Here is a 22,641-nt window from a genome sequence, read left to right as displayed (position 1 = left end):
GGAAGGAAGGAAGGAAGGAAGGAAGGAAGGAAGGAAGGAAGGAAGGAGGGAAGATTGTTGGGAAAATCTAGAGATTCATTTGACTTCAGGTATAGTGGGATTCAGAGGCTCAATGTCTTTAGGCTTTCTCCACATGGCAGATGACACAACTTACATCTACTCTATATTCACATGTTTTCAGGTATTAACTGAAGCAGGAAAAGACAATTTTCCATAATAGTACTGATGAATATACAATAACCTAATTCTAAAATTTTAATCTCTAACCCAAATATCTCTGAACCCTAGACTTGTGCATTCAGTGGTCTACTTGACATTTCCACTTGGCTCTCTCATAGGCCTCTTGATGTTATATCTAAATCCAATTCTTTTTTTTTTAAAGATTTTATTTATTTGACAGAGAGAGAGAGAGCACAAGCAGGGGGAGTGGGAGGCAGAGGCAGAGGGAGAAGCAGGCTCTCTGCAGAGCAGGGGGAGTCCCTGACGTGGGACTCGATCCCAGGACCCTGGGATCATGACCTGAGCCAAAGGCAGTCGCTTAACCAACTGAGCCACCCAGGCACCCTCTAAATCCAATTCTTAAAAGTTGTTCCCTTTCTCATTCTCTAATTCCTATTTTTTTTTCCACTCAGCCAATGATGTCACTGTCCATCTAGTTGCTAGAATACTATTCTCTCTTATCCTCATGTCTAATCCATTCACAAATGATGTTTCTACTTCTAATTCACCGTCTCCATCTTAAACCTAGCTAATACGATCCCTCATATAGGCAGCTCACCATAATCATTGCTTCCACTCAAGCCCCTCTAATATCTTACGTACATAGCAACCAGATGATCTTTTAAAAACATATATATTACTTTGCTTAAAATTTCATAAGTGACTTCCAAATGTACTTAGAATAAAATCCCAGCTTTTTATGAAGTCCTCCAAGGAACTTAATGCTCTGGCTCTCCTCCTTGCTCACTGTTCTCAAACCATATTGGCCTTCTTTTTGGAGGCTCTGCACATTCTGTTCCTTCTACCTGGAAGATTGTCCCATGATCTTACTCTTTTTGTTGCTTATTCCATCTGATCTTTCAGATATCACTTAAATGTCCCTCCTTGGAGAACCCTTACTTATTATAGAACCCCAGCCATTATCCTATATTACTTTACTATATTAGTTGCCTCTTGAAATTAATTTATCTTTGTTGATTACTGTCTATCCCTCTAGTCTATGAGTCCAGGGACAACAACTTTTTGCTTCCTAATTTTTATCCAGTGTTATCATAGTGCCTTAAACGTAGAATATTCCTAATCAATTACATTAAGTGAATAAATAAATGAGAAAAAAAGGAAGGAGACAGAATATAGTGAAAGAGTCATGAAGAGATGCAAAAGCTGGCATTTTTTCTTCACAATGTTGTTTATGATTAACCACAGCTGGAGAATCAATCAGTTAATGAAAATGTTATTGTACACTTATTTTGTGCAAGACTGTGAAGGATGCCAAGATCTAAATAGTACAGTCTCTTCCTTATTGGAGTTTTTTTTAATTTAAATTCAGTTAGCCAACATATAGAACATCATTAGTTCCAGATGTAGAGTTCAGTAATTCATCAGTTGCATATAACACCCAGTGCTCATCACATCACGTGCCCTCCTTAATGCCCGTCACCCAGTTACTCCATCCCCCCACTCACCTCCCTTCCAGCAACATTCAGTTTCTTTCCCATAGTTAAGTGTCTCTCATGGTTTGTCTCCCTCTCTGATTTCTTCCCATTCCATTTTTCCCTCCCTTCCCTATGATCCTCTGTGCTGTTTCTTGTATTCTTCATATGAGTGAAACCACATGATAATTGTCTTTTTCCTATTGACTTATTGGAGTTTACAATATAGTTTATGTATGAAAGTCTGTACATGGAAAAGAATGCAAACAAGATAGATTAGATAACAAGATAATATGGCAATATGAGAGCTGTCACAGTACAGGATATAATTGTCAGATATATATGATGTGAACAAAAAGTATTTTAGGAGTTCGGAGGAAGGAAAAATCCCTTTGAACTAGCAGGAAGTTTTCTTGGAGAGGAAAGGGACAGGGATATATTTTATTGGTGCATCCACCCTCTGTTGTTACATATTCTCCTGACAGTAGCAGAAAATCTGCAGAACTTGCCTGACTTATTTTCATGGGTGGACCTGGAAAGGGATTCCCTAGCTGGCATCCAGTAACTACTGATCTTTCATGAGGACTTAATCTGCATGCAGTTCCCAGCCAGAGGGAAGGTACAAGCTCAAGCTTGCAGAAGATAGTAACTGGATGTATTATTAGTCAGAGTCACAAGTATTGTTTTAAACATGTCATTTTGGTTTTTGATGCTGGAGTACAAACCAAGGACTCCAAGTGGGATCTGATTTTAAGGTGACTTTTTTCCCATTTTAGCCTTAGACTCTATCTTGTTTTAAGCAGAATAATCTCTAAAAAAAAATCTATTCTCAGGTTTCAACCATGAAAAAGGAAGGATACAATTAGTTTTTGTAATTTCGACTAAATATAATATTATTGAGTTCTCAGCAGAAAAATATAAACAGTAAGTTAATTTTCTCCAGAAATTGCTTACAGTGATGATTAGGTGTCCAAAAAGGAACAGTTTTTCAGAAGCAGAAAAAAAGCAACCTCCCAAGAGATGATCTTTTATGAGGTTTAGATTCAGGGAATAAAAGATGTATCTGAGGTCTTCTTTAAGGATTTCCTGCCCCAGGACTCTCTACCCACAACCAACCTGAACATCTGTCATCAGGTATATAAGTATATAAGGGTTGTCAATGTCACTTAATATAATTAAGAACACAAGATCTAACACCAGATTCCCTGAGTTTATATGCCAGAACCAGCACTTTCTATGCCACCTTAGGCAAATGTCCTGACACAGTTTCTTTATCTTTAAAATGAAGCTGATAAGAATTAAAAAAATACTTTACTCCTAAGGTGGCATAAGGTTTAAACAAAGGAATTGGCTCAATGCATACCTTGTAGTATGAACTTAGTACATGTAAGCTATTATTAGTGGTCATAACATACCATACTGTACCAGAATCTACCCATTTTTAAAACAGAGGTCGACTCCTCAGGGAATGATAGTCTTGCTAATAATCACATTTTAGTTTGAATAGATTCTTACCACTTTCTTATACTCTGATATGACAGAATCCTGATCCTTTCCCCAAATGCCATTATGTGCACAGTTCAGAATTTCAGAGGACATTTATATAAAGTGCTGGAGACCTTAACATCAGGTTTTCTCCCTGTTCCCTGAGATATGGAAATAAAATGAGCTCAGAGAAACTTAGTGAAATCATAAGTGACATAACTCAAAAGTGATCCAAACCCTGAAATGACCATACAAAAGGGGGTCACCACTGGAGTCTCCTGGCTCCCACTTTGCTTTAGATTCCCATGGATTTCTATTTATACCTGGCAACATGATCTGCAGATAAAACAAAACAGTGTGTTATTATCTTCTTCCCTTTACCTTATTGTTGATTCTTAATTCATTTATTCATTCACGGATTTATTCAACCCTGCACTGAAGATTTACTGTGGGCCAGGCAGTGTTCCAAACACTGAAGATAAAAAGATGGATCAGACACCCTCCCCAGCTCACAGTCTAGAGGGGGAAAGGCACAGCTGTGAACTGGTATGATAAACACTATAACAGCCTCATGTGCAAGATGCTGGGGTGGCCCAAATAAAGGAGTGTTGAACTTTGAGGAGGGCAAGTCAAAGATAACTTATTTGTCCCTGGAGTGTCTGGATGGTAACAGAATTGTCATTAAAGGAATTGCCAGAGGAAAGAAGTGTATTGTAGGAAGAAGAAATGAATGTGCAAAGCCACAGAGGTATGAACCAGTCGAGTGGGATTGGGAAAGAGTAAGTCATTCAGTAGATAAGAAAATGGGTATTAAAGAGGGCACATATTGAATGGAGCACTGGGTGTTATACACAAACAATGAATCATGGGACACTACATCAAAAACTAATGATGTAATGTATGATGATTAACGTAACATAATAAAATAAAATAAAAAAAACAAAAAAACAAATCTTTCAAAAAGAAAATGGGCTTTGAAGGTGGAGGTGGGGCAAGGGTTAATGAAGGCATAAGATTATGGAGCTCACACTGACGGAGACATTGGGCTTGAAGCAGGAGCATAACATACTCAGATTTGCACTTTAGGAATATCACCCTGGTTGGTAGCATTGTGGGGGAACAACTGAGAGGAAAGAGGACAGAGTAGAATCACAGAAACGTGCCAGTGAGGGGATACTGCACAGGCCCAGGCACAAGTTTCTCAGGAGCTGATATCAGACCATAGCAGTGGAATTGGAGGAAGGAAGGGAGATTCAATATTTAGTTGAAAAAATCTACTGAACAGTGTTACTAGTTTAAAGGAGTCAGGGAGAGGGAGAAATCTTGTGAGGAGGGAGGCAATATTCCCCCTTCCCAGAGGATGTAGTATTGGGGGCAGGGCAAGATTTACCAGGGGGTGGACCTTATGTAAACTTATGTGGACCTGTGATTTCTCATTTCTGACTCTTAGTCCAGTGCTTTTTACTGTGAGGCACTGCCTCAACAGTCTTTTGAGAATTAGGTTCCAGGAAATCAGCTCACTGAACATCCAAATCCTTCAATGGCTCAGGCTGGAAAAGCCGAGTAATAAAATGCTGATGGTATGGAGTGTGGTGAAACTTATTCCCAAAGCTGGTACCAGTTGTGAAAGCTTGCCTGCCACAGAAAGGTGACTAACAAGTGAGGGTGTCAGAGTCAAAGGACACGTATTGTCACTTATTGTGTCAAATCTTTAGTGATGGGATAATAATTTAAGAAAGAAACGAGTTGATACAAATAGTGGACTAGTTTCCATATTTGGGAATAAGACAAATTTAGGGTGGGCTTTCTTAAAAGTGAGGATGCTGGGGTGCCTGGGTGGCTCAGTCGATTGAGTGTCCAACTCTTGATTTTGGCTCAGGTCATGATCTCAGGGTCGTGAGATCCAGCCCCGCATCAGGCTCCTCGCTGGGGATGGAGCCTGCTTGGGATTCTCTCCCTCTTCCTCTCCCTCTGCCCCTCCCTACCCTGCATGGGCTCACTCTCTCTCTCCCTCTCAAAAAGATAAACTAATTAAATTAAATTAAATTGAATTAAATTAAAAATGAAGATGCTGCCTTTAAAAATAGCACAGATACTTAAATTAATTTGAAAATAATCAAAATGAACATCATCAATAGTTTACACCCAGCAAGGTGTGAAGTGTGTGATGAACATTATTTCATTTAATCTTCAAAACAACTCTGTGAGGTGGATACTCTTATTATCCTGTTTTACAGAGGCTTGACAAAATTGCACAATTTTGTTAAGGTTATTCGTTTCTGCAAGGATTAGAACCTCTTTTAGTCTTACCACTATGATAAACCAGTTCCAATCTGGGAATAAACTGAAATTGTCTTTGCCTCAACTCTCTAGAAAAGACAAGGAGTAACATTTTTCTTTTGACTAATACTTCTCTCATTTAATTTTTCTAACCAGATGTCTAGGATATTTCGACGTTCTTCTGGAGGGGGTCGGTTTATCAAATCTCATGTTATCAAACTGAGGTATGTAAATTTAGTTTGCAACTTCAAACCAGTACCCTTAAGAAGCACTCCATCAACATGACTGACCAGCTTCTCCAGGCAAATCTTTGCAGGAACACAGAGATTTCATAAATCCTGAGCAGTGCAGCTTATACTGCATACACATTTCCCAGTTACGATAGGAAGATGTAAAGTCCTCTATGTCAAGAGGCAATGTCAGTTATTAGACATTGGAAGGGGAGGAATGGCCCTGGTGACACACCTGCTCCTTTCAGCTCAGGGCTAGGTAGAATGTAGGCCAGCTCTTCTTGATTATCCTCATTCTAAGCCTATCCAACAACAACAGATGATGACTTTCTCTGCAATAAGGTTTTTCTTTAATGCCACTGGATTTTTATTATTTCTAATACCTTTTCATTTTTATGTTCTGATAAAAGGCAATATGCATAAATTGAACATATACTTGTTGCAAGAGACTCAAATAAATTATCAGAATCCATCTCGAATGTACTTTTTATATGATGTCCAAAATGCTTGGCATTTGCTGGAATAATATATCGTTTTCTGCCTATTTTGATGAAAAATTTTAAACTTTTTCTGTGGCTATCAATCAATATACAAATATAAGTATTTGTAATACTTATTTGTCTGCTTCACTTCTTGATGGTAGAGTACATATACATGTGGTTAAGGAGCCCCTGCCTTTTCTTCTCTCCTGCTCTCTATTTTTGTTCCTTCCTTACTTTGTTTTCTCCCTCCATCCCTCTCTCCTTCCTTCTTTGATTCTTTATCTGTTTTAAGGTTAAATTCATCCTCAAACGTCAACTAGAGGCTTTCTAAACGTACACATTATAGTATAATATGTGACCCCTCTATCAAAAGATTTCCTTTAATAAGTGCTTTCTCTAATTATCCACTTATCAAATACGTATTAACTGACCACCAAATCCCCCAAAATAAATGACTTAATACAATAAAGGTTTACTTCATTTCCATGGAATAGTCCAAAAAGTCGGGAGTGGCAGCAAGGACATGGGTGCTGGGAGAGATGTGGAATGGAATTGCCTACTGGATCTTCAGCATCTGGTTGGCAAACACGGGAAGAGTGAAAGCATGGAGGGTAGTATGGGAGGTGTCAGGGGCCAGGCTGGAGGTAGGGTGCATCATTTCTGCCCACGTTCCATTGTCCAGAATTCATTCGAGTTTCGATAAACTGCAAAGGAGGCCAGGAAATGATATCTAGCTCTGTGCTCAGGAGGAAAAGGTAACTGGGTTTCATGAACACAAAGCATTGTCTCTGCCATACCAGTACTGAAAAATGATGTTGGTTATGATGGTTCAGAATGTCTTGAAAAGCAGATTGTTTAAGTGTATATAAAGCATGATTTCATGGACATCTCCTCCTCTCCCACCCTCCCCTCGCAGGCTATGAGTTAAGTAAAGAGCAAGAACAATTTTTTTCAGCTACATATCTGAGCCAGTATTTCTTGAGATAATTTAGAAATTTGATGTACACATATTTCATCCATTGTTTTTTAAAATTTAGTGTGAATCTTAATAGGTAAAAATAGCTAATGATTAGAGAGGTGGCTTTATCTGCTTTTTTGCTCTTCAGTCCAGATGAACACGGCATGAAAATTCTTATGGTGCTCATGTTTCGATACCCATCTACTGATAGTGTTGAGCGAATCAAGAAAAAAATTGAAAGGATTTTATATCAAAGTCTGAAGACAAAACAGTTGCCTTTGACTATAAACAAACCTTCCTTTACACTCACATGTAAGTCCTTTTACCATCTTTGTGATTCCCTTGTATTCCTCTTTACTTTTCATAAGAATTTAGGTCAGTATCTTCTCCCGTTTTAAGACTTCACCACTGACATACACATATCAGTGTGGAATAAAGCTAAAATAAAAATTCACTATAAGGCAAAGTTTAATTTTAGGAATTTATTCTCATATTTGATTAGGGCTTTTGCTAAGGTTTCTTTTTTTTTACTTTTTTATTTTTATTATTTATTTATTTGAGAGAGAGAGAGAATGAGAGATAGAGAGCACGAGAGGGAAGAGGGTCAGAGGGAGAAGCAGACTCCCTGCCGAGCAGGGAGCCCGATGCGGGACTCGATCCCGGGACTCCAGGATCATGACCTGAGCCGAAGGCAGTCGCTTAACCAACTGAGCCACCCAGGTGCCCTTGCTAAGGTTTCTAAGTTTTTTCCCATATACCGTGTTGGATCTTTTCAAAAGCATGAGAGGGTAGGTATTATTTTCTGCCATTTTAAGGAAGCTGAGACTCAAGGAAAATATAAGACATGGGACTAGCCAGCCTTGGGGCCAAAACTAAAGTACAGGTGTTACGACTCCCAGAGATCTTTACGGGTCAGTTCCCAGGGTTAGCTTCTACAGTATCAGGGAAACAAACATCCTTATGAAGGTTTACCCCTGGAGGACGAACCGTTGACATGATCTATGAAGAGGTTCTCTAGATTATTTCCAACTTAAAACGATGTTTCATTCATTTCGTCATTTATTCCTCACAAAACGAAATCGGAAAAGTTTCGGTTTTCCCCAAAAGTAGAAGAAAATGAGGTCAAAATGTTAAGAAATTAAAACTACCTCACAGCTAGTTGGAATCCAAGCTGAGAGGCATAATAATGTGTTTCAAATGTTAAGTCTCAAGGTCAGGTACTGTGCCTTCTTAGTTCCTTACCCCGCCCCCCAAACACTAACCTGTAAATCTCACACACAATAGGTATTCCAGTTGTGTTCACTGTTCTGATTAAGTACTTCAAGGGCAGCTATTTCTGATTTATTACCAAGAAATAAGGCTTGCCCTTTGGACTGGAAAGTTTTCCCCTCGAAGCATCCATGAATTTAAGAAAAAGATTGTCTAAAGGTAATTTCTCTGTTGTTAGAAATCAGGAAAATACTCAAAATCCATTTTGAGATAGAATCCTTGCACACATTAATGACAACTTTCATGAAGTAATTAGAAATAATGAAGAGAATGGTGTCTACCTTAAGTGTTAATTATATTCCAAAGTAAAGCATATTTTTCAATATTCTACAAAAGGCAATCTCAAATTAAATTTCAATTTCTGATAATATAATTGTCCCTAATGCATGATCATTTATGCTAACATATCCATCATAAAAAACATGTTAAATGGGGTTTTTTAGAATTTTTTTAAAAATAATTTTTACAATTTTTTTAAAAAATTATTTTTCAGACTTCCTGGTCATGCACACTGAATTTTTATTACATAGGTTTGTTTTAATATCAGAATAACTCTATTCTATGACTATACTCAATAAACAAATATTTTCTTCCGCCACATACATATCTCCTGTTAAATAAGAAGTGAAATGTCCAGGAAACCTCTAGTAGTGTTTGGGGCTCACATCCCTCTCTTGGGGAGGTCAGTGATCCTGAGGAAATCATCACATACTTCTTTATTTTCTCTGCCAAATGAACAAAACAAAACAAACACCAAACCAAAAAAAAAAAAAAAAAAAGCAATGAAACTAAACATAAATGAACACGAAGAGAAATTTGAAGGGAAAAAAGATGTCACAGAAGGGAGGCATAACGTGGTATGGGAGGGGTTCCTGGACTGGCTGTTTGTCAGCTTCTTCATGTCTCTGGTGCCTGCTGCCTGAGCTGCAACCTACTACAATATTCACCATGAGGAAGAATCCTCAGTGAGAGAAGGCCATCAACTTGCACTGAGTGAATTCCTATCCTTTGTAGACCAGGGATGGAAATCAGGCTGTGAGGGGCCTGTGATGCCCTTCGCTCCCTGGAGCTGCCCTTTCAGCAATGGCCATCAGGCATATGCTTGACACACATTGGCTGGTACATCGAATACAGTGAGCACCAGTTGTGATGGGAATTGAAGGTTGCATCTTCGAATTATACTGGAGCTCCCAAGAAGGCAATCAGGGACATGATTTATCCTTACCATTCTTTCCTAATTTTCTAATTTCTTTTTCAGATCTCATAGAAAAAATCAGAAAACAACAAAATGCTCTCTTTTCATTTTAAAGTAAAATTATACATTTTGGACCAAATCAAATCAGAGTTATGTATATATTACTTAGCTATGAAAAATCTTATACCCTCTTGAAAAATGGATGCTTTGGGTAATAAACATTTCTTGTAGTGACCATTTGAAAAAAAATCACATAAAAACAGGAACATATTCTTCTACCAACTAATTCAATGTTTTGTTTATTCCAGCTATTGACAGCAAAAAGATGAGGAATCTTCTCAACAGCCGTAAGTTCCAAAACCCACAATGAACTGTCCATTTCATAGCAAAGATAATGAATAAAAGCCACAGAAAAGTTAGAAGTAGAATTTATAAAGCCTTTTTTGCTCATCTTATGTTTTTGTAAACCAAATACTCGGTGTTTTTATTACTGCTTATTTTTAATATTTAAAACATTTAAATTTATAAATTTACACCAAGTACAACTTCAAGGGTTTTTTTTTTAAAGATTTTTAAAAATTTATTTTAGAGAGACAGAGAGAGCTTGTTCAAGTGGGGGAGGGGCAGAGGGAGAGAGAGAATCTCTAGCAGGCTCCCCACTGAGCACAGATCCCAACGCAGGGCTTGACCCCAGGATGCTGAGATCATGACCTGAGCCAAAATCAAGAGTCAGTCGCTGAACCAACTGAGCCACCCAGATGCCCCTACAATTTCAAGTTTTATGATTTTCAGGATGTAGTAAAAAAAAAAAGAATTACATAGTATTCTTGATATTATAAGTTTTCTAACTATCTTTCTAATATTGTATTTTAATATTCTCCCACAATTCAAGAGAATGTTTTAAAGTGGTAACTAGTTAAGTTTTCTTCTGTTAAAATTTCTGTTTTCTTGCATTTTTGCTGAAATATCTGGCATGTACATTTTCTGCCTTCCCCCTTCCATTTCCTTTATCTCAACTTCTTATAGGATTATTGGGTCATATACACTGGGTCATATAAATTCTATATTGGGTCATATACATTGGGTCATATAAATTCTATACACATTATTCCATTTTCTATGAGTGTTTTGTTGTAGAGGAAAAATCTAAGACTGTTGTGTTTTTTATTCTTATGTAGGTTACCTTTTATTGTCCTGGGATGAATGTAGGAAATCTTTACCCTATGCCAGCAGATTGAGATGTAATTATATTTTGCACTGAATTTTGACCAGACGTTATGAATGTTTTAATCTGTATCCTATTTTTTTCTTGTTCTGGAAAAATGTTCTTCCATTATAAATTTGATGATTGATTTCCATTCCAATTGTTCTTTTTTTTTCCCTCCCTCAGGAACACAGATGATTTATTTGAATTCCATTTTCTGCCCTACATATCAATCATTATTTCTAGCTCCAGTTTGGATCACTTTCCTCTGCATTCAGAAAGATCTTATCAATTCTGTAATCCCCAAAACCACTTATCTCAGTTGCCTGGTGTCACTTTTTCTCTTCTTCCATGTGGATTTTATATCTGCTATGATGTGCCTTTGATTTCTTGAATTTTATTTAATCACAGACAGCTCTTATGTGTACTCTCCTCACTGCATATTTTCGCCCTTATGTTTGGCTGCTTTTGCATTACATTGGATTACATTACATTACATTACCTTACATTACGATCATGTTTTCTTGCACAACTTGGCTGATACCAAACAAATGCCCTAAGATTTTTTGTAGAAAATAACTTTCAGAGATGTGTTTTTTGAGTTTATATATCATCTGATTTGGGGGGCCCTAACCATGCTATATAGTTAGATTCAGGCTTAAGTTCTGATCCAACATGCAGAGTTTCCGAAAACTACATTGACCTTTCTGTTTGCGCCACCGAATGCAGCATTCACTGATGCCAGTGTTCTTCCTTTCACTGTTTAAATAGTTTTCATGAGGCATCTCAGTCCATTCTTGGTGCTGTAACCAAATATCATAGACTGGGTGGTTTATAAACAGCAGAAATTTATTGCTCACAGTTCTGGAGGCTGGAAGTGTCAGATCAGGGCGTCAGCATGTGCCAGCCTCAAGTGAGGCACCTCTTCCAAATCACAGATTTAAAGTATCATCCTACCATGAGCAGAAGGGGCTAGGGATGTCTCTGGAGACTCTAATAAGAGACTAATCCCATTCATGAGGGCTTCACCCTGGTGACTTAAGCATCTCCCAAAGGCCCCACCTGCTAATACTATGACCTCTAAGGGTTGGGATTTTAACATAAATTTGAGGGGTTCACATTCAGACCACTGCATGGAGTAACTACGTTTTCATAGAACTTCTCATCTTTCCTGTAACTTGTGATAGGATGGTGTGCCAGGAAATGTGGCCTCTGCATACATACAGAGGAAGAAATGAGTTTATGAGTCACAGTGGGATGGTTTAAACCATAGTTTCTGCTTGGCTAGGAACAAGTGCAGTGTAGCTTTATTTCCTGGGCTGGGGAATCACAATAGCAGGGAGCCAAAGGCTTTGTCAAGCTTACCTTACCAGGATTCTCCACATAATTCTGGTTCACAGGTTAGAGCTTGGGTAGTCCAAGAAGTTGTTTTCAAACCCCGTTGGAAATTGCAGTTTTTACCAGAATTTATAACTTTTTTTCTCATCTTTCTGTAAGTTGTGGTGATTTTGCTCCCTTTGCCTTTGAAAAATACCATAGACAGATTTTCCATCTACAATATGAGGATGACACCTAACATAGAGAGTTGTTGTGAACATTGAAGAAAATATATGTAACACTATATATAGGACCTGGCTCAAAACTAGTAGATATTATTTATATTGGTATTACTTCTATGCCTATTTTAAGAGGAAGTTGGGAGAGGAAGTGTTAGGCACTACCAATATGGCACTATATTAACCTAGAAATCCCATCTATTCAATGTTATGGTCACTTTAAACTAGAGCTATTTAATTCTGAGGGAATTATTATGAATCTATGAATATGATTTCAGACATATATTTTTAACCTGTTTCTGAAAAAAATTCCTTTTTGAAAGAAACTAGTATTTTTAATAAAAATGTAAATAATTAAAAGGAACATTAATAGGGGCTCCTATCTGTCTCAGTCGTTAAGGAATGCCACTCGATCTTGGAGTCATGAGTTTGAGCCCCACATTGGGTATAGAGCTTATTTTAAAAAAAATAAAAATAAGGGTACATGGGTGGCTCAGTCAATGAAGTATCTGAATTGATTTTGGCTCAGGTCATGATCTCAGGGTCATGAAATGGAACCCCACATCAAGCTCTGGGCTCAGCACACTCTGCTTGTCCCTCTCCCTCCCCCTCTGCTCTACCCCTCACCCCCCTCACTGCTTTTTTCTCTCTTAAATAATTAAATAAAATCTTTAAACAAATAAATAAAAAAATAAAAATAAAAGTCACATCAATAAAACATATCAATATGCCTTCAAGTCTTATGGAGGTTGATTTGAACTCTAACAAATTGGGGGTTTGTTGTCAGAGAATCAGAATTTTTTTTAGAAACTAGACTTTAAAGTTTTAGAAAACCAAAAAAAGGTCATTGTTAAGACTGTTTAAATTCAGGGCTTGCAGGGCGCCTGGTTAGCTCAGTTGGTTAAGCGACTGCCTTTGGCTCAGGTCATGATCCTGGAGTCCCGGGATCGAGTCCCACATCCGGCTCCCTGCTCGGCAGGGAGTCTGCTTCTCCCTCTGACCCTCTTCCCTCTCGTGCTCTCTATCTCTCATTCTCTCTCTCTCTCTCGAATAAATAAATAAAATCTTTAAAAAAATAAATTCAGGGCTTGCAACGACAATGTATAAATTCATGTCAAGGGGGAATCATGAACTGCATTCAGTCCTGGGCTCAGGAGCAAGAACACAAATTTTGATGTAGATCCTCCTAACCTTATGTCACTTACCAGCTGGGTGACCTCTAGCAATTTAAGTTCTCTTTCCAAGGCTCAGTTTTTTCATCTGAAAAGTGTGTTGCTATAAATAAAATCTAAAACATTTAGCAAAGGATCTATATATTTTTAATGCTCAACAAATGATTTATCTATCTATCTATCCATATATGCTTAATAGAGAGAGAAGTTAATTCCCAGACTGGATGCCTTGACCTGTTAGTCAGTATTTCTTTTGAACCTCAACAGGATCAGGTTGACCCCTATGGACTAACCTCAGACACTGAGTCCTAGGAAGGGGATAAAAACAGAAGGCACAATGGACTGCCAAACATCTGCACCCAATGCAAATCAGCATATGCTCTTTTTCTCCTCCTTTTCATGAAAACAAGCTAACATATATTTCTGTGACAGGCTGTGGAATAAGGATGACACCTTCAAACATGCCTTTACCAGCATCCTCTTCTACTGAAAGGATTGTCCAAGGGAGGGAAACTGCTCTGGAAGGGGAGTGGCCATGGCAGGTCAGCCTCCAGCTCATAGGGGCAGGCCATCAGTGCGGAGCCAGCCTTATCAGTAACACCTGGCTGCTCACAGCAGCTCACTGCTTCCGCAAGTAAGTTCACAGGGCTGTTGTGAGTCTTCCTTGCCCGGTCATCGACTGTCACCCATTCAGCGCTTGGAAGAGTCCAGCTCACCAGTTTCTCCTCTACTCCATTCAGAATGGATCCTGCTCTGCCTTCGGAATGCATTATGCTTACTCTACACCTTGTTCATGCACTCCCCTCTCTCTTTTCTCAACATTTATGATGTTTGGTTTGTATCACTCTTATGGCTCCTAGCACATATTTTCCTATATTGTCATGACACTAGTGTTCTCTTTCTTACTATCTCATAAAGTATCTTAGTATTAGTATTATTATAGTATTATTTTGGTGAAGACTGACTGTTATACACATAACAAGTATAAACTCTTCCACATGCTCAAGGAGAAAATTCAGCTGCTTCTGTTAACATTCTTTTTCCCTGATTAACCCCTCTATCCTCCCTGTGTCAACATCCACCATCACTTCATAAATAAGAAAAAAATGAAGGGTATCACTCTTAGAGCTCTTCCTTCAAGAACTCATGTGGGCTGTGGGGTCCAGAGAGGTGTGTAGATGACAGGAGGGACCTGCCACCTGTCCCACAGCCCCCACTGTATGGAAGACTGGTTTTATAGCACCTGACAGGAGTGCGCTGCTTGGGCTTCCACAGCTATAGCTTTTAAGACTCAGTTGTGTCCATTCACATACATGGACCTACCCAGGCACCCTGTTGCCCCAAGAGATCAAGCACACACCGTCTTTCCTCCCTGAGGTTCCTTTTAAACTCTCAAAAGACAAAAGCTCCAAACAAAGCTCTGGCCAGTGGCACTGTTCACACTCCCTTTCAGAGAAAACTGTGCTTGGTAATATGAGGTGACGCTTGACCATTCTTCCAAGGGTAACACCCAAATGGTTCCAAGGTGCCTACACCTTTCTTTATAGGTAGAGGTGTAATGAGAATGACCTGAGGAATTTAAGGTGATTGTCACTCTCTCACTAGAGAAGAAAAAAAGGATTTCCTAACATACATTTACAATCCTCAGAATAACTAGCATTCTGCCTTAGGGGAACTTGAGTTCCACTAACTTAAGGCTTTCTGATTTTGGGGGATCACATAGTCCTCCAATCTTTGCACTTGTTTTGGAGAGTGTCATCCATTTTAGTTTATAACTGACCTCTGTTTACATAAATTAAACATAAATAAACCCAGAATGTCAATTTATTAATATCTAGTAAAGAGAGTAAGATACAGTGATTAAAGTATACGTCGCAGCAGGCCCAGTGCAGTCTCTGTGTGACAACAGACCTAACAGGAATCGGCCACTGAGTATGATAAAGTAGAGATAACTGGTGACCTTGACAAGAGAAATCAGTATTCGTGGTATGACAGGGACAGGAACAAATTCAAGAGAGAATAGAAGAAAGACTTGGATACCGTGAGTTTAGATACCACTTTCAAGGAGGTTTTTTTTTTTTTTTTTAAGGTTTTATTTATTTATTTGACAGACAGAGACAGCGGGAGGGGAAACACAAGCAGGGGGAGTGGCAGAGGGAGAAGGAGGCTTCCCGCCAAGCAGGAAGCCCCATGTGGGACTCGATCCCAAGACCCCAGGATCATGACCTGAGCCGAAGGCAGACGCTTAACGACTGAGCCACCCAGGCGCCCCTCAAGGAGTTTTTAAATAAATGGGAGCAGAGAAATTTGACAGTTAATGGTGGTTGTGGACTCAAAGGAAGGATTTTAAAAAATGTGATAGTTATCTATCTATCTATCTATCTATCTATCTATCTATCTATCTATCATCTATCTATCACCTATTAGAGCTTATTTTATGCCAATAGTGATAATTCAAAATAGTTGGGAAAGGTGATGATCTTGGAGAGAAAGGGCTCAATTTTGGGGGTGATATAATTCCGTTTAATTGCACAATGCATTATACTGTTGTGAAGGAAAAAATACAGTGTACTTTGAAGATTATATCACAATTACCCAAATAACTTTGAAATTTTTGTAAGTGTATTTTTTTACAGAAATAGTGTAGTTTTAAAAATTGTGTTTAAGACAAATCTTAGCACCTTTATGTCCATGTAAAATGATCCCAGTCTTCGTGCAACAGTGTGGGTGGGGACAAAGTTCCTGACAGCATGTCAAGAATCGCAGGCCATCTCTCTCTGACACTAACCCACTCGATGTATCACTCACCTGGGCAAGCCATTTAACTTCTGAGTCTCGGTGTCTTTCTCCATAAAGCATCGATTGAATTAGACTATTCCATGAGGTTCCCTTTCTGGTGGACAGTGCATGACGGGATAGGGTATTTCTACTTGATCTACTCAATTAGAGTAGTAGGACTGAAGTCATATATTTCTTTGTATCTTCCAGAATTCCAGTTTTCAAAAGAATGCTTCAGCCCTAAGATTTCTGCATCAAATAAAACCTTCCTTTAAAGTATAAATAAGTAAAACAGCCTTCCCCATCTCCAGGTCCCTGTGGTGCCCACGCCCTCTCCTCCTCTCACGCCCACATATGCCAGGCCTGCTCGTCCCTGAGGCAGTGCAGAATACTTTGAAAATCACTGATCTTTCAGGTTTTTCACTACACTTAAAAGTTCATGATTCACCAACACAGTAATCCTGCATGAACAAGGAAACCCCCTTACGAATTCTTCTCTGTGTGATTTCTTTCTATGTAATTTTCCTTTACATAGACAATTTCAAGTTTCTATATATTTCTAGTCATTCTTCACAGGGATAGTTAGCAAAACAGAACTGGGCTTTGGGGAAGAACAGGGAGGTAAAGAAATAATAGGACTGTATAGAATTTGCTTGTGATAGAAGCTTGTGGGAGAGGAAAGCTTCTGTGTGGAGGCAGAGCCTCAAAAATACTAAGGGGGACTGACCAGGCCAGATCAAAGGGTGGGGAAGGGGAGGCAGGGGTGGCGGAGAGCCTCTAACAGCATGACATTGAGTTAGATCTGCTTTGCTCTTGACTATGGGGACAGTGTATGGGCAGAGGGCAGAGAAACAAACCTGTACAAACCCGTGGACACATAAGGGTTTGTGAAGCAGGGAAGGTTACACTTTGTGTCAAAGATCACAGTAAGACACAGTAAACAAGATGAGTCATAAAGTAAGAATGGATGGAGTGTCTAATACAGAGGGAAAAATGCCTCCTAGTATCTACCTTATCCAAAACAAATCAAAATGAATTTCTACACGTTTCACTGAAATTATAGAAGAAAGAGAACCTTTTTAACAAACAAGGAATTAAAAGATTGGCGATTCTTTATATCAATTACAATTATTAATCCAAAAAAGCATGAGAATTCCATTTAGTTGCTGTGCTCTTTTTAGTTTTAGCGGATGTAAAATATTTTTAAGGGCTTTCATACACTCACTTGTCTCATTAATATTTTAAACTCTATTTGCCATAAGGCCAACAATTGTAAATTCTCTCACCAGGGAGATTTTTCAGGAGCATAGTCCCAATAGGTGGGAGAAATACAATCTCAGTCTCTTTTAAAGGATGCAGTTAAACATCACAAACCTTACCCTTTAATTTTTTTCAGAAATAAAGACCCAAGTCAATGGATTGCTACTTTTGGTACAATGATCACACCACCTGCAGTGCAACGAAGCCTGGGGAAAATTATCCTTCATGAAAACTACCACAGAGAAACAAACGAAAATGACATTGCTTTGGCGCAGCTTACTACTCGAGTTGAGTTTTCAAATACAGTACAGAGAGTTTGCCTTCCAGATTCATCTCTAAAGTTGCCACCTAAAACAAGTGTATTTGTCACAGGTTTCGGATCCATTGTAGATGATGGTGAGTAGTTCAACCTAATATACTTAGCACAAATTTATCTTGATCTCTAACGAGCTGTCCTAGGGAATCCCTTTTCAGACTTTTCATAAAAATAATGTTGATGCCTCCAGCGCGTATGGCCCAGGGCAGAACTGGAAGCTGTGGGTTAAAAAAGTAAAAGGAATCAAGTCCCTTTCCTTGAGTTCACAATTAATTGGAGCAGTGGTGAGAAAGGGGAGAGGTTAATAGAGAAGAAAAGAACAGACTGTTTTAGGTGCTACAAGAAGGGACAAAATACTATGGGGCTACAAGAGAATAAATTTTTCTAAATTGTACATTTCCCAGATGTAGAAACTCCTAGTTAGCATATACTTCAGATCACAATCTTAATGATAGCTTTTTAAAAAAGATTTTTTTTATTTATTTATTTTAGAGAGATAGAGCATGCATGTGAGTGGGAGAAGGGGCAGAGGTGAGGAGAAAGGGAGAAGGAGAGGCAGAGAATCTTAAGCAGATTGCACAGAGCGCAAAGCCCAACATAGAGTTCGATCTCCAACCCTGAGACCGTGACCTGAGTCAAAACCTAGAGTCAGACGCTTAACAAACTGAGCCACCCAGGCACCCTAATCCCCAATGATAGCTTTCTTCTTTCATTCTTTCTCTCTCTCTCTCTCTTTTTTTTTTGTCTAAGTGTTTCCTCATTTTAGTGAGGATTTCTGATGATTATAAGCTTAAAAGTGTTTTGTGAATGTTTTGAGAATTTTCATTTTGGTTAGTTAATTTAACATATGTTTATTTTCATCTGTCTCACCTCCTGGGTGGTTGAAAGATACCAGTTCTATAAATCTATAAGATTTCTAGTTATTAGCACATTCCACTCTAAAGAGAGAGATTAATTGAATGTTTTAAAGTGGGAAATAAGAAATGTTTAAGGTTCTGTCAAAGATCATCCTGAAGAAAGCAAGAGAAAAATGCTAATATATCTTAATCTGGCTTTTTTTTTTCCCTTTGCTTTTCTTTTTTTAAAAGATTTTATTTATTTATTTGAGAGAGAGAGAACACGAGCAGGGGATAGGGGCAGAGGGAGAGGGAGAAGCAAACTCCCTGCTGAGCAAGGAGTCTGATGCGGGACCCTGAGATCATGACTTGAACTGAAGGCAAATGTTAACCGACTGAGCTACCCAGGCACCCCTGGCTTTTCTTTACTTGACAGAACTCTATTATATGTAAAATTTCCCAAATGCCCCATGCTTGTCCAACTGGACTTTGTGAGATGTTGTTATAAGTCTCCTTTCATGTTCTCTGCCCTTATAACTAGTTTAAGACTACTCACCAACAGCTTCAATCTGGAGTCTTAAGCTACTTCCTTTCCTTTTCATAACCTCCAGCCTTGCTCCATACTGGCATCAGATTGCTGGCATATCTTGGGCACTGGTTCTGTTTCCCATGCTTTAAGACATCCCTAAATAACACACTACAGCATAGAATAGGGCAAGTAGCGCTGTGCAGCTCATGCACTGGTTTCTGCTTGAATATCTTTCAGAAAATAAATATACTTCTCTGAGCCTTGATTTTCTTATACGAAAAGGGTACCAGTTGGTCAAGATGAGCGGGGTGAACCCTCTTCTCATGAAAAAAAAGGTGTATACACAGACTATTACATATAGTTGTAGGGGTTCTAATAACTTGAAGATTCACAAATATGATATAATATTGGGGTATGTATGTTTATAGTTCCTTGCATTTAGGCATTTATGAAACAGAACATAAATTAGGCAATAATGAATTATAATTAATGTTAATAAAGTAATCTTTTGTTTTTGTGCTTTTGTTCCTAGGAATACACAACATATTTGTTTTTCATGTTTTAAATACAGTTATATTCAAAGAACGCATTTTTTTGTTTGTATGTGTATGTTTGTGTAATAGGACCCACACAAAATAAACTTCGGCAAGCCAGGGTGGAAACCATAAGTACTAATGTATGTAATAGAAAGGATGTATATGATGGCCTGATCACTTCAGGAATGCTATGTGCTGGATTCATGGAAGGAAAAGTAGACGCATGTAAGGTAAGTCCAAAGTCAAGGTCAAAACTTGGAAAAGAACATTTCCATTAGCTATTTCTAGCATGGCATATATTTCCCCTAAGAGAGGAAAAAAAAATCATCCAATTCACGAAGAATTCAGTTTATTTAATATCATAATATTAAAAATTCTTGTATTGAGTGTTTACTGTATGCCAAGCCAAGTGCTAAGCACGTTATATATAATATTTAATTTAATATAGTGAATTTGAAGAGGTGTTATTATTATGCTTATTTTACAAATTAGGAGATTAAAGTCTATTGCTCCCTATTTCTGGTTCAAACAATTACTCTTCTGTTCTATTATTTTCTTAAACAAAATTGGAAACAAAAGACAGAGAAACCTGTCCTCTGAAAACCACTTTATTCAGCTTTGTCATCATCTCTCATGCATCTTGTTTTCATCCCTTGGCCTCCAAGTCTCTCTCTTTGTCCCTCTCACTCTTCAATGACCTTGACACTTGAAACAGGTTTCCTCTCCATCCCAAGCCTGTGGTACTAACACTGACCCACTGAAATGCTGGACTCTTAGTTCCTAGACCTTCTAACCCCAAGTGATCTTTGCTTCCTCTCAGTCATCATTTCTAGGGTCACATCTTGAGCTTTGTCACCAAAAATTATTGCATCTCCAAAAATACTAATTCCCTAAATCTTCCTATTTAACAACTATCTTCAATCCTTCCTGCCTGCATCTCAAGCTATTCCTGCTCCCTAGGCCACACTCTCTATGCTACTGCCCAACCTGTCATTCCTCACCCCCTGAACTTATACAGCCACACGTATGTAGATTGTGTCCTTTGTTTTATTTTGCCCTTTAGCTTTTATCACCATCCAGTATACAATATATTTTATTTAGATGGTTTATTGTCTGTCTCTCCCACTAAATTAGAATATAAACTTCATGAAGTTACAGATTTTGGGGGGGTCTATCTGATTTACTACTGTATTACCTAACACAGTCTTAAGATGGAAAATATAACTTCTAAGAAAGACCCACAGGGTTCCTCAAGGGCTTGTTCTCCTGACCTCTCGAGCCTCATCACACACCATTTGCCCCATTGTTGTCTTCCCTTCAGTCCTCGTTTTTTTTTTCCTCCAGACTTTTGCGTATGCCAGGCTCCTACATGCCACAGAGCATTTGCAGTGCCATTTCCTCTGCCTAGAACATGTTATATCCCCACCTTCCTTTTCATGTCTAAATCCTTTAGATATCAACTGAATTACATCTCATCAGGAAAAACTTCCCTGACCTCCTTGACCAGTCACATTCCCCTGAGTATGTTTCCATCGCACTTATCATAGTTGTCACTTTGCATTTATTCATGGGCTTTAATATTGTTTTTATAACCTAAACTTCAAGTTTATAAGTATGGGGACCATTCACTTTCAGTCATCATTGAATCCTCAATGCCCACCAAAATGCCTGGGACACATAGTTGGAACTCAATAAGTAGTTGATAAAAGAATAAATGAATGAGGTGGAAGAGGCACAGAGAAATAACTTACCCTAATTCATACAGCCAGTAATTAATAGAGCTAGTCCTGAAACTTAGCAGTTCAACTACCAAGACCACACTCTCAACCTCTACATGTATATCTGTTTATTTACTTAATTGTCCTTGTTCCAAAACAGATTTAAGAGAGCTTATATAAAATTAAGCAAGCAAGCTTAAATTAGAGTTAGGTTCACGAAAGACAAGGAGACCAAGAATCGATCTATAGTATAGAGTCTAGCTAACAGTATTTAGAGATCACCAAACTTTCCACCTATGCTTGCAAATGCTAACTTCATATTTAATATTTCATATACATACTTACTAAACCATGCATGAAGTGTCTAATCAAACTAACAAAAAAAAAATCCAAGGATGTTGAACCATAAATAATGTAACCATTCCATGTGAATAAGGTTTAGCCTTTCTAGAAAACAATGCATTTTAATGTTTGGGACAAAATTTTAACTCAATTCAGAGAAACATTATATCATCTATCTCTAGTCTGGCTGCCTACTCCATGTACCAATTTTTTTTTTCCTGTGGAAGGGAGATGATTGCAATGACTTTCCTCCTAAATTAAACTAGAGTTAATAACTTTAAATATTTTTTTGTTTTTTCTCAAGGGCGATTCTGGTGGGCCGCTGGTTTATGATAATCATGACATCTGGTACTTAGTTGGTATAGTAAGTTGGGGACAATCATGTGCTCTTCCCAAAAAACCCGGGGTCTACACCAGAGTGACTCAGTATCGAGAATGGATTGCCTCAAAGACTGGTATCTAGTGTGAATTGCCTATGAACTATATCCATGGCACACGAAGCTGAAATGCCTGCATATTGTATATTATTTATAGTCATGTGGTTTGGATCCGTGCTTTTTCTGGATGTCAAGAAATCCTCTGACTCAGACCAATCTAATATCACAAGGTGGTCTTTGCATACAAGTGACTGAACTCTTTCTCTACCCTGAGGGAGGAAAACATAGCAAATGGCAATAACACCAACTCCTCACTCACAAGAGAAACTGTGATACTTACTAATAAGATGAGTATTTATAAATGGTTTCCCCCAATGAAAGACAAGGAACATCATTTTTCACAGTATATGAGGAGCTGCTAGGGCTGCCAAAAACTTATATATAATAACCTGAAGCACCTGTGACT

The 22,641-nt window shown here is 38.3% G+C and overlaps 1 protein-coding gene across 1 annotated transcript in view; it reads left to right on the top strand.

The window, feature by feature from the left end:
- Positions 1-22,261, top strand: part of LOC112836037 (transmembrane protease serine 11F) — a 111,780-nt gene extending 89,519 nt beyond the window's left edge. The window contains exons 4-10 of the mRNA XM_073891254.1: positions 5,574-5,641; positions 7,236-7,399; positions 9,860-9,898; positions 13,916-14,117; positions 17,658-17,917; positions 19,826-19,968; positions 22,103-22,261. Coding sequence (XP_073747355.1) covers positions 5,574-5,641; positions 7,236-7,399; positions 9,860-9,898; positions 13,916-14,117; positions 17,658-17,917; positions 19,826-19,968; positions 22,103-22,261 — 1,035 coding nt within the window. The remainder of the gene's footprint in view (positions 1-5,573; positions 5,642-7,235; positions 7,400-9,859; positions 9,899-13,915; positions 14,118-17,657; positions 17,918-19,825; positions 19,969-22,102) is intronic.
- The last annotated feature ends 380 nt before the right edge of the window (positions 22,262-22,641 follow it).

This window comes from Callorhinus ursinus, unplaced genomic scaffold (genome assembly GCF_003265705.2).
Source record: "Callorhinus ursinus isolate GAN/ISIS: 27379988/994484 unplaced genomic scaffold, GSC_fseal_2.0 scaffold4, whole genome shotgun sequence".
Lineage (NCBI taxonomy): Eukaryota > Metazoa > Chordata > Mammalia > Carnivora > Otariidae > Callorhinus > Callorhinus ursinus.
Note: the sequence above shows the minus strand (reverse complement) of the source record. Positions and strands in the feature narration are given on the sequence as shown.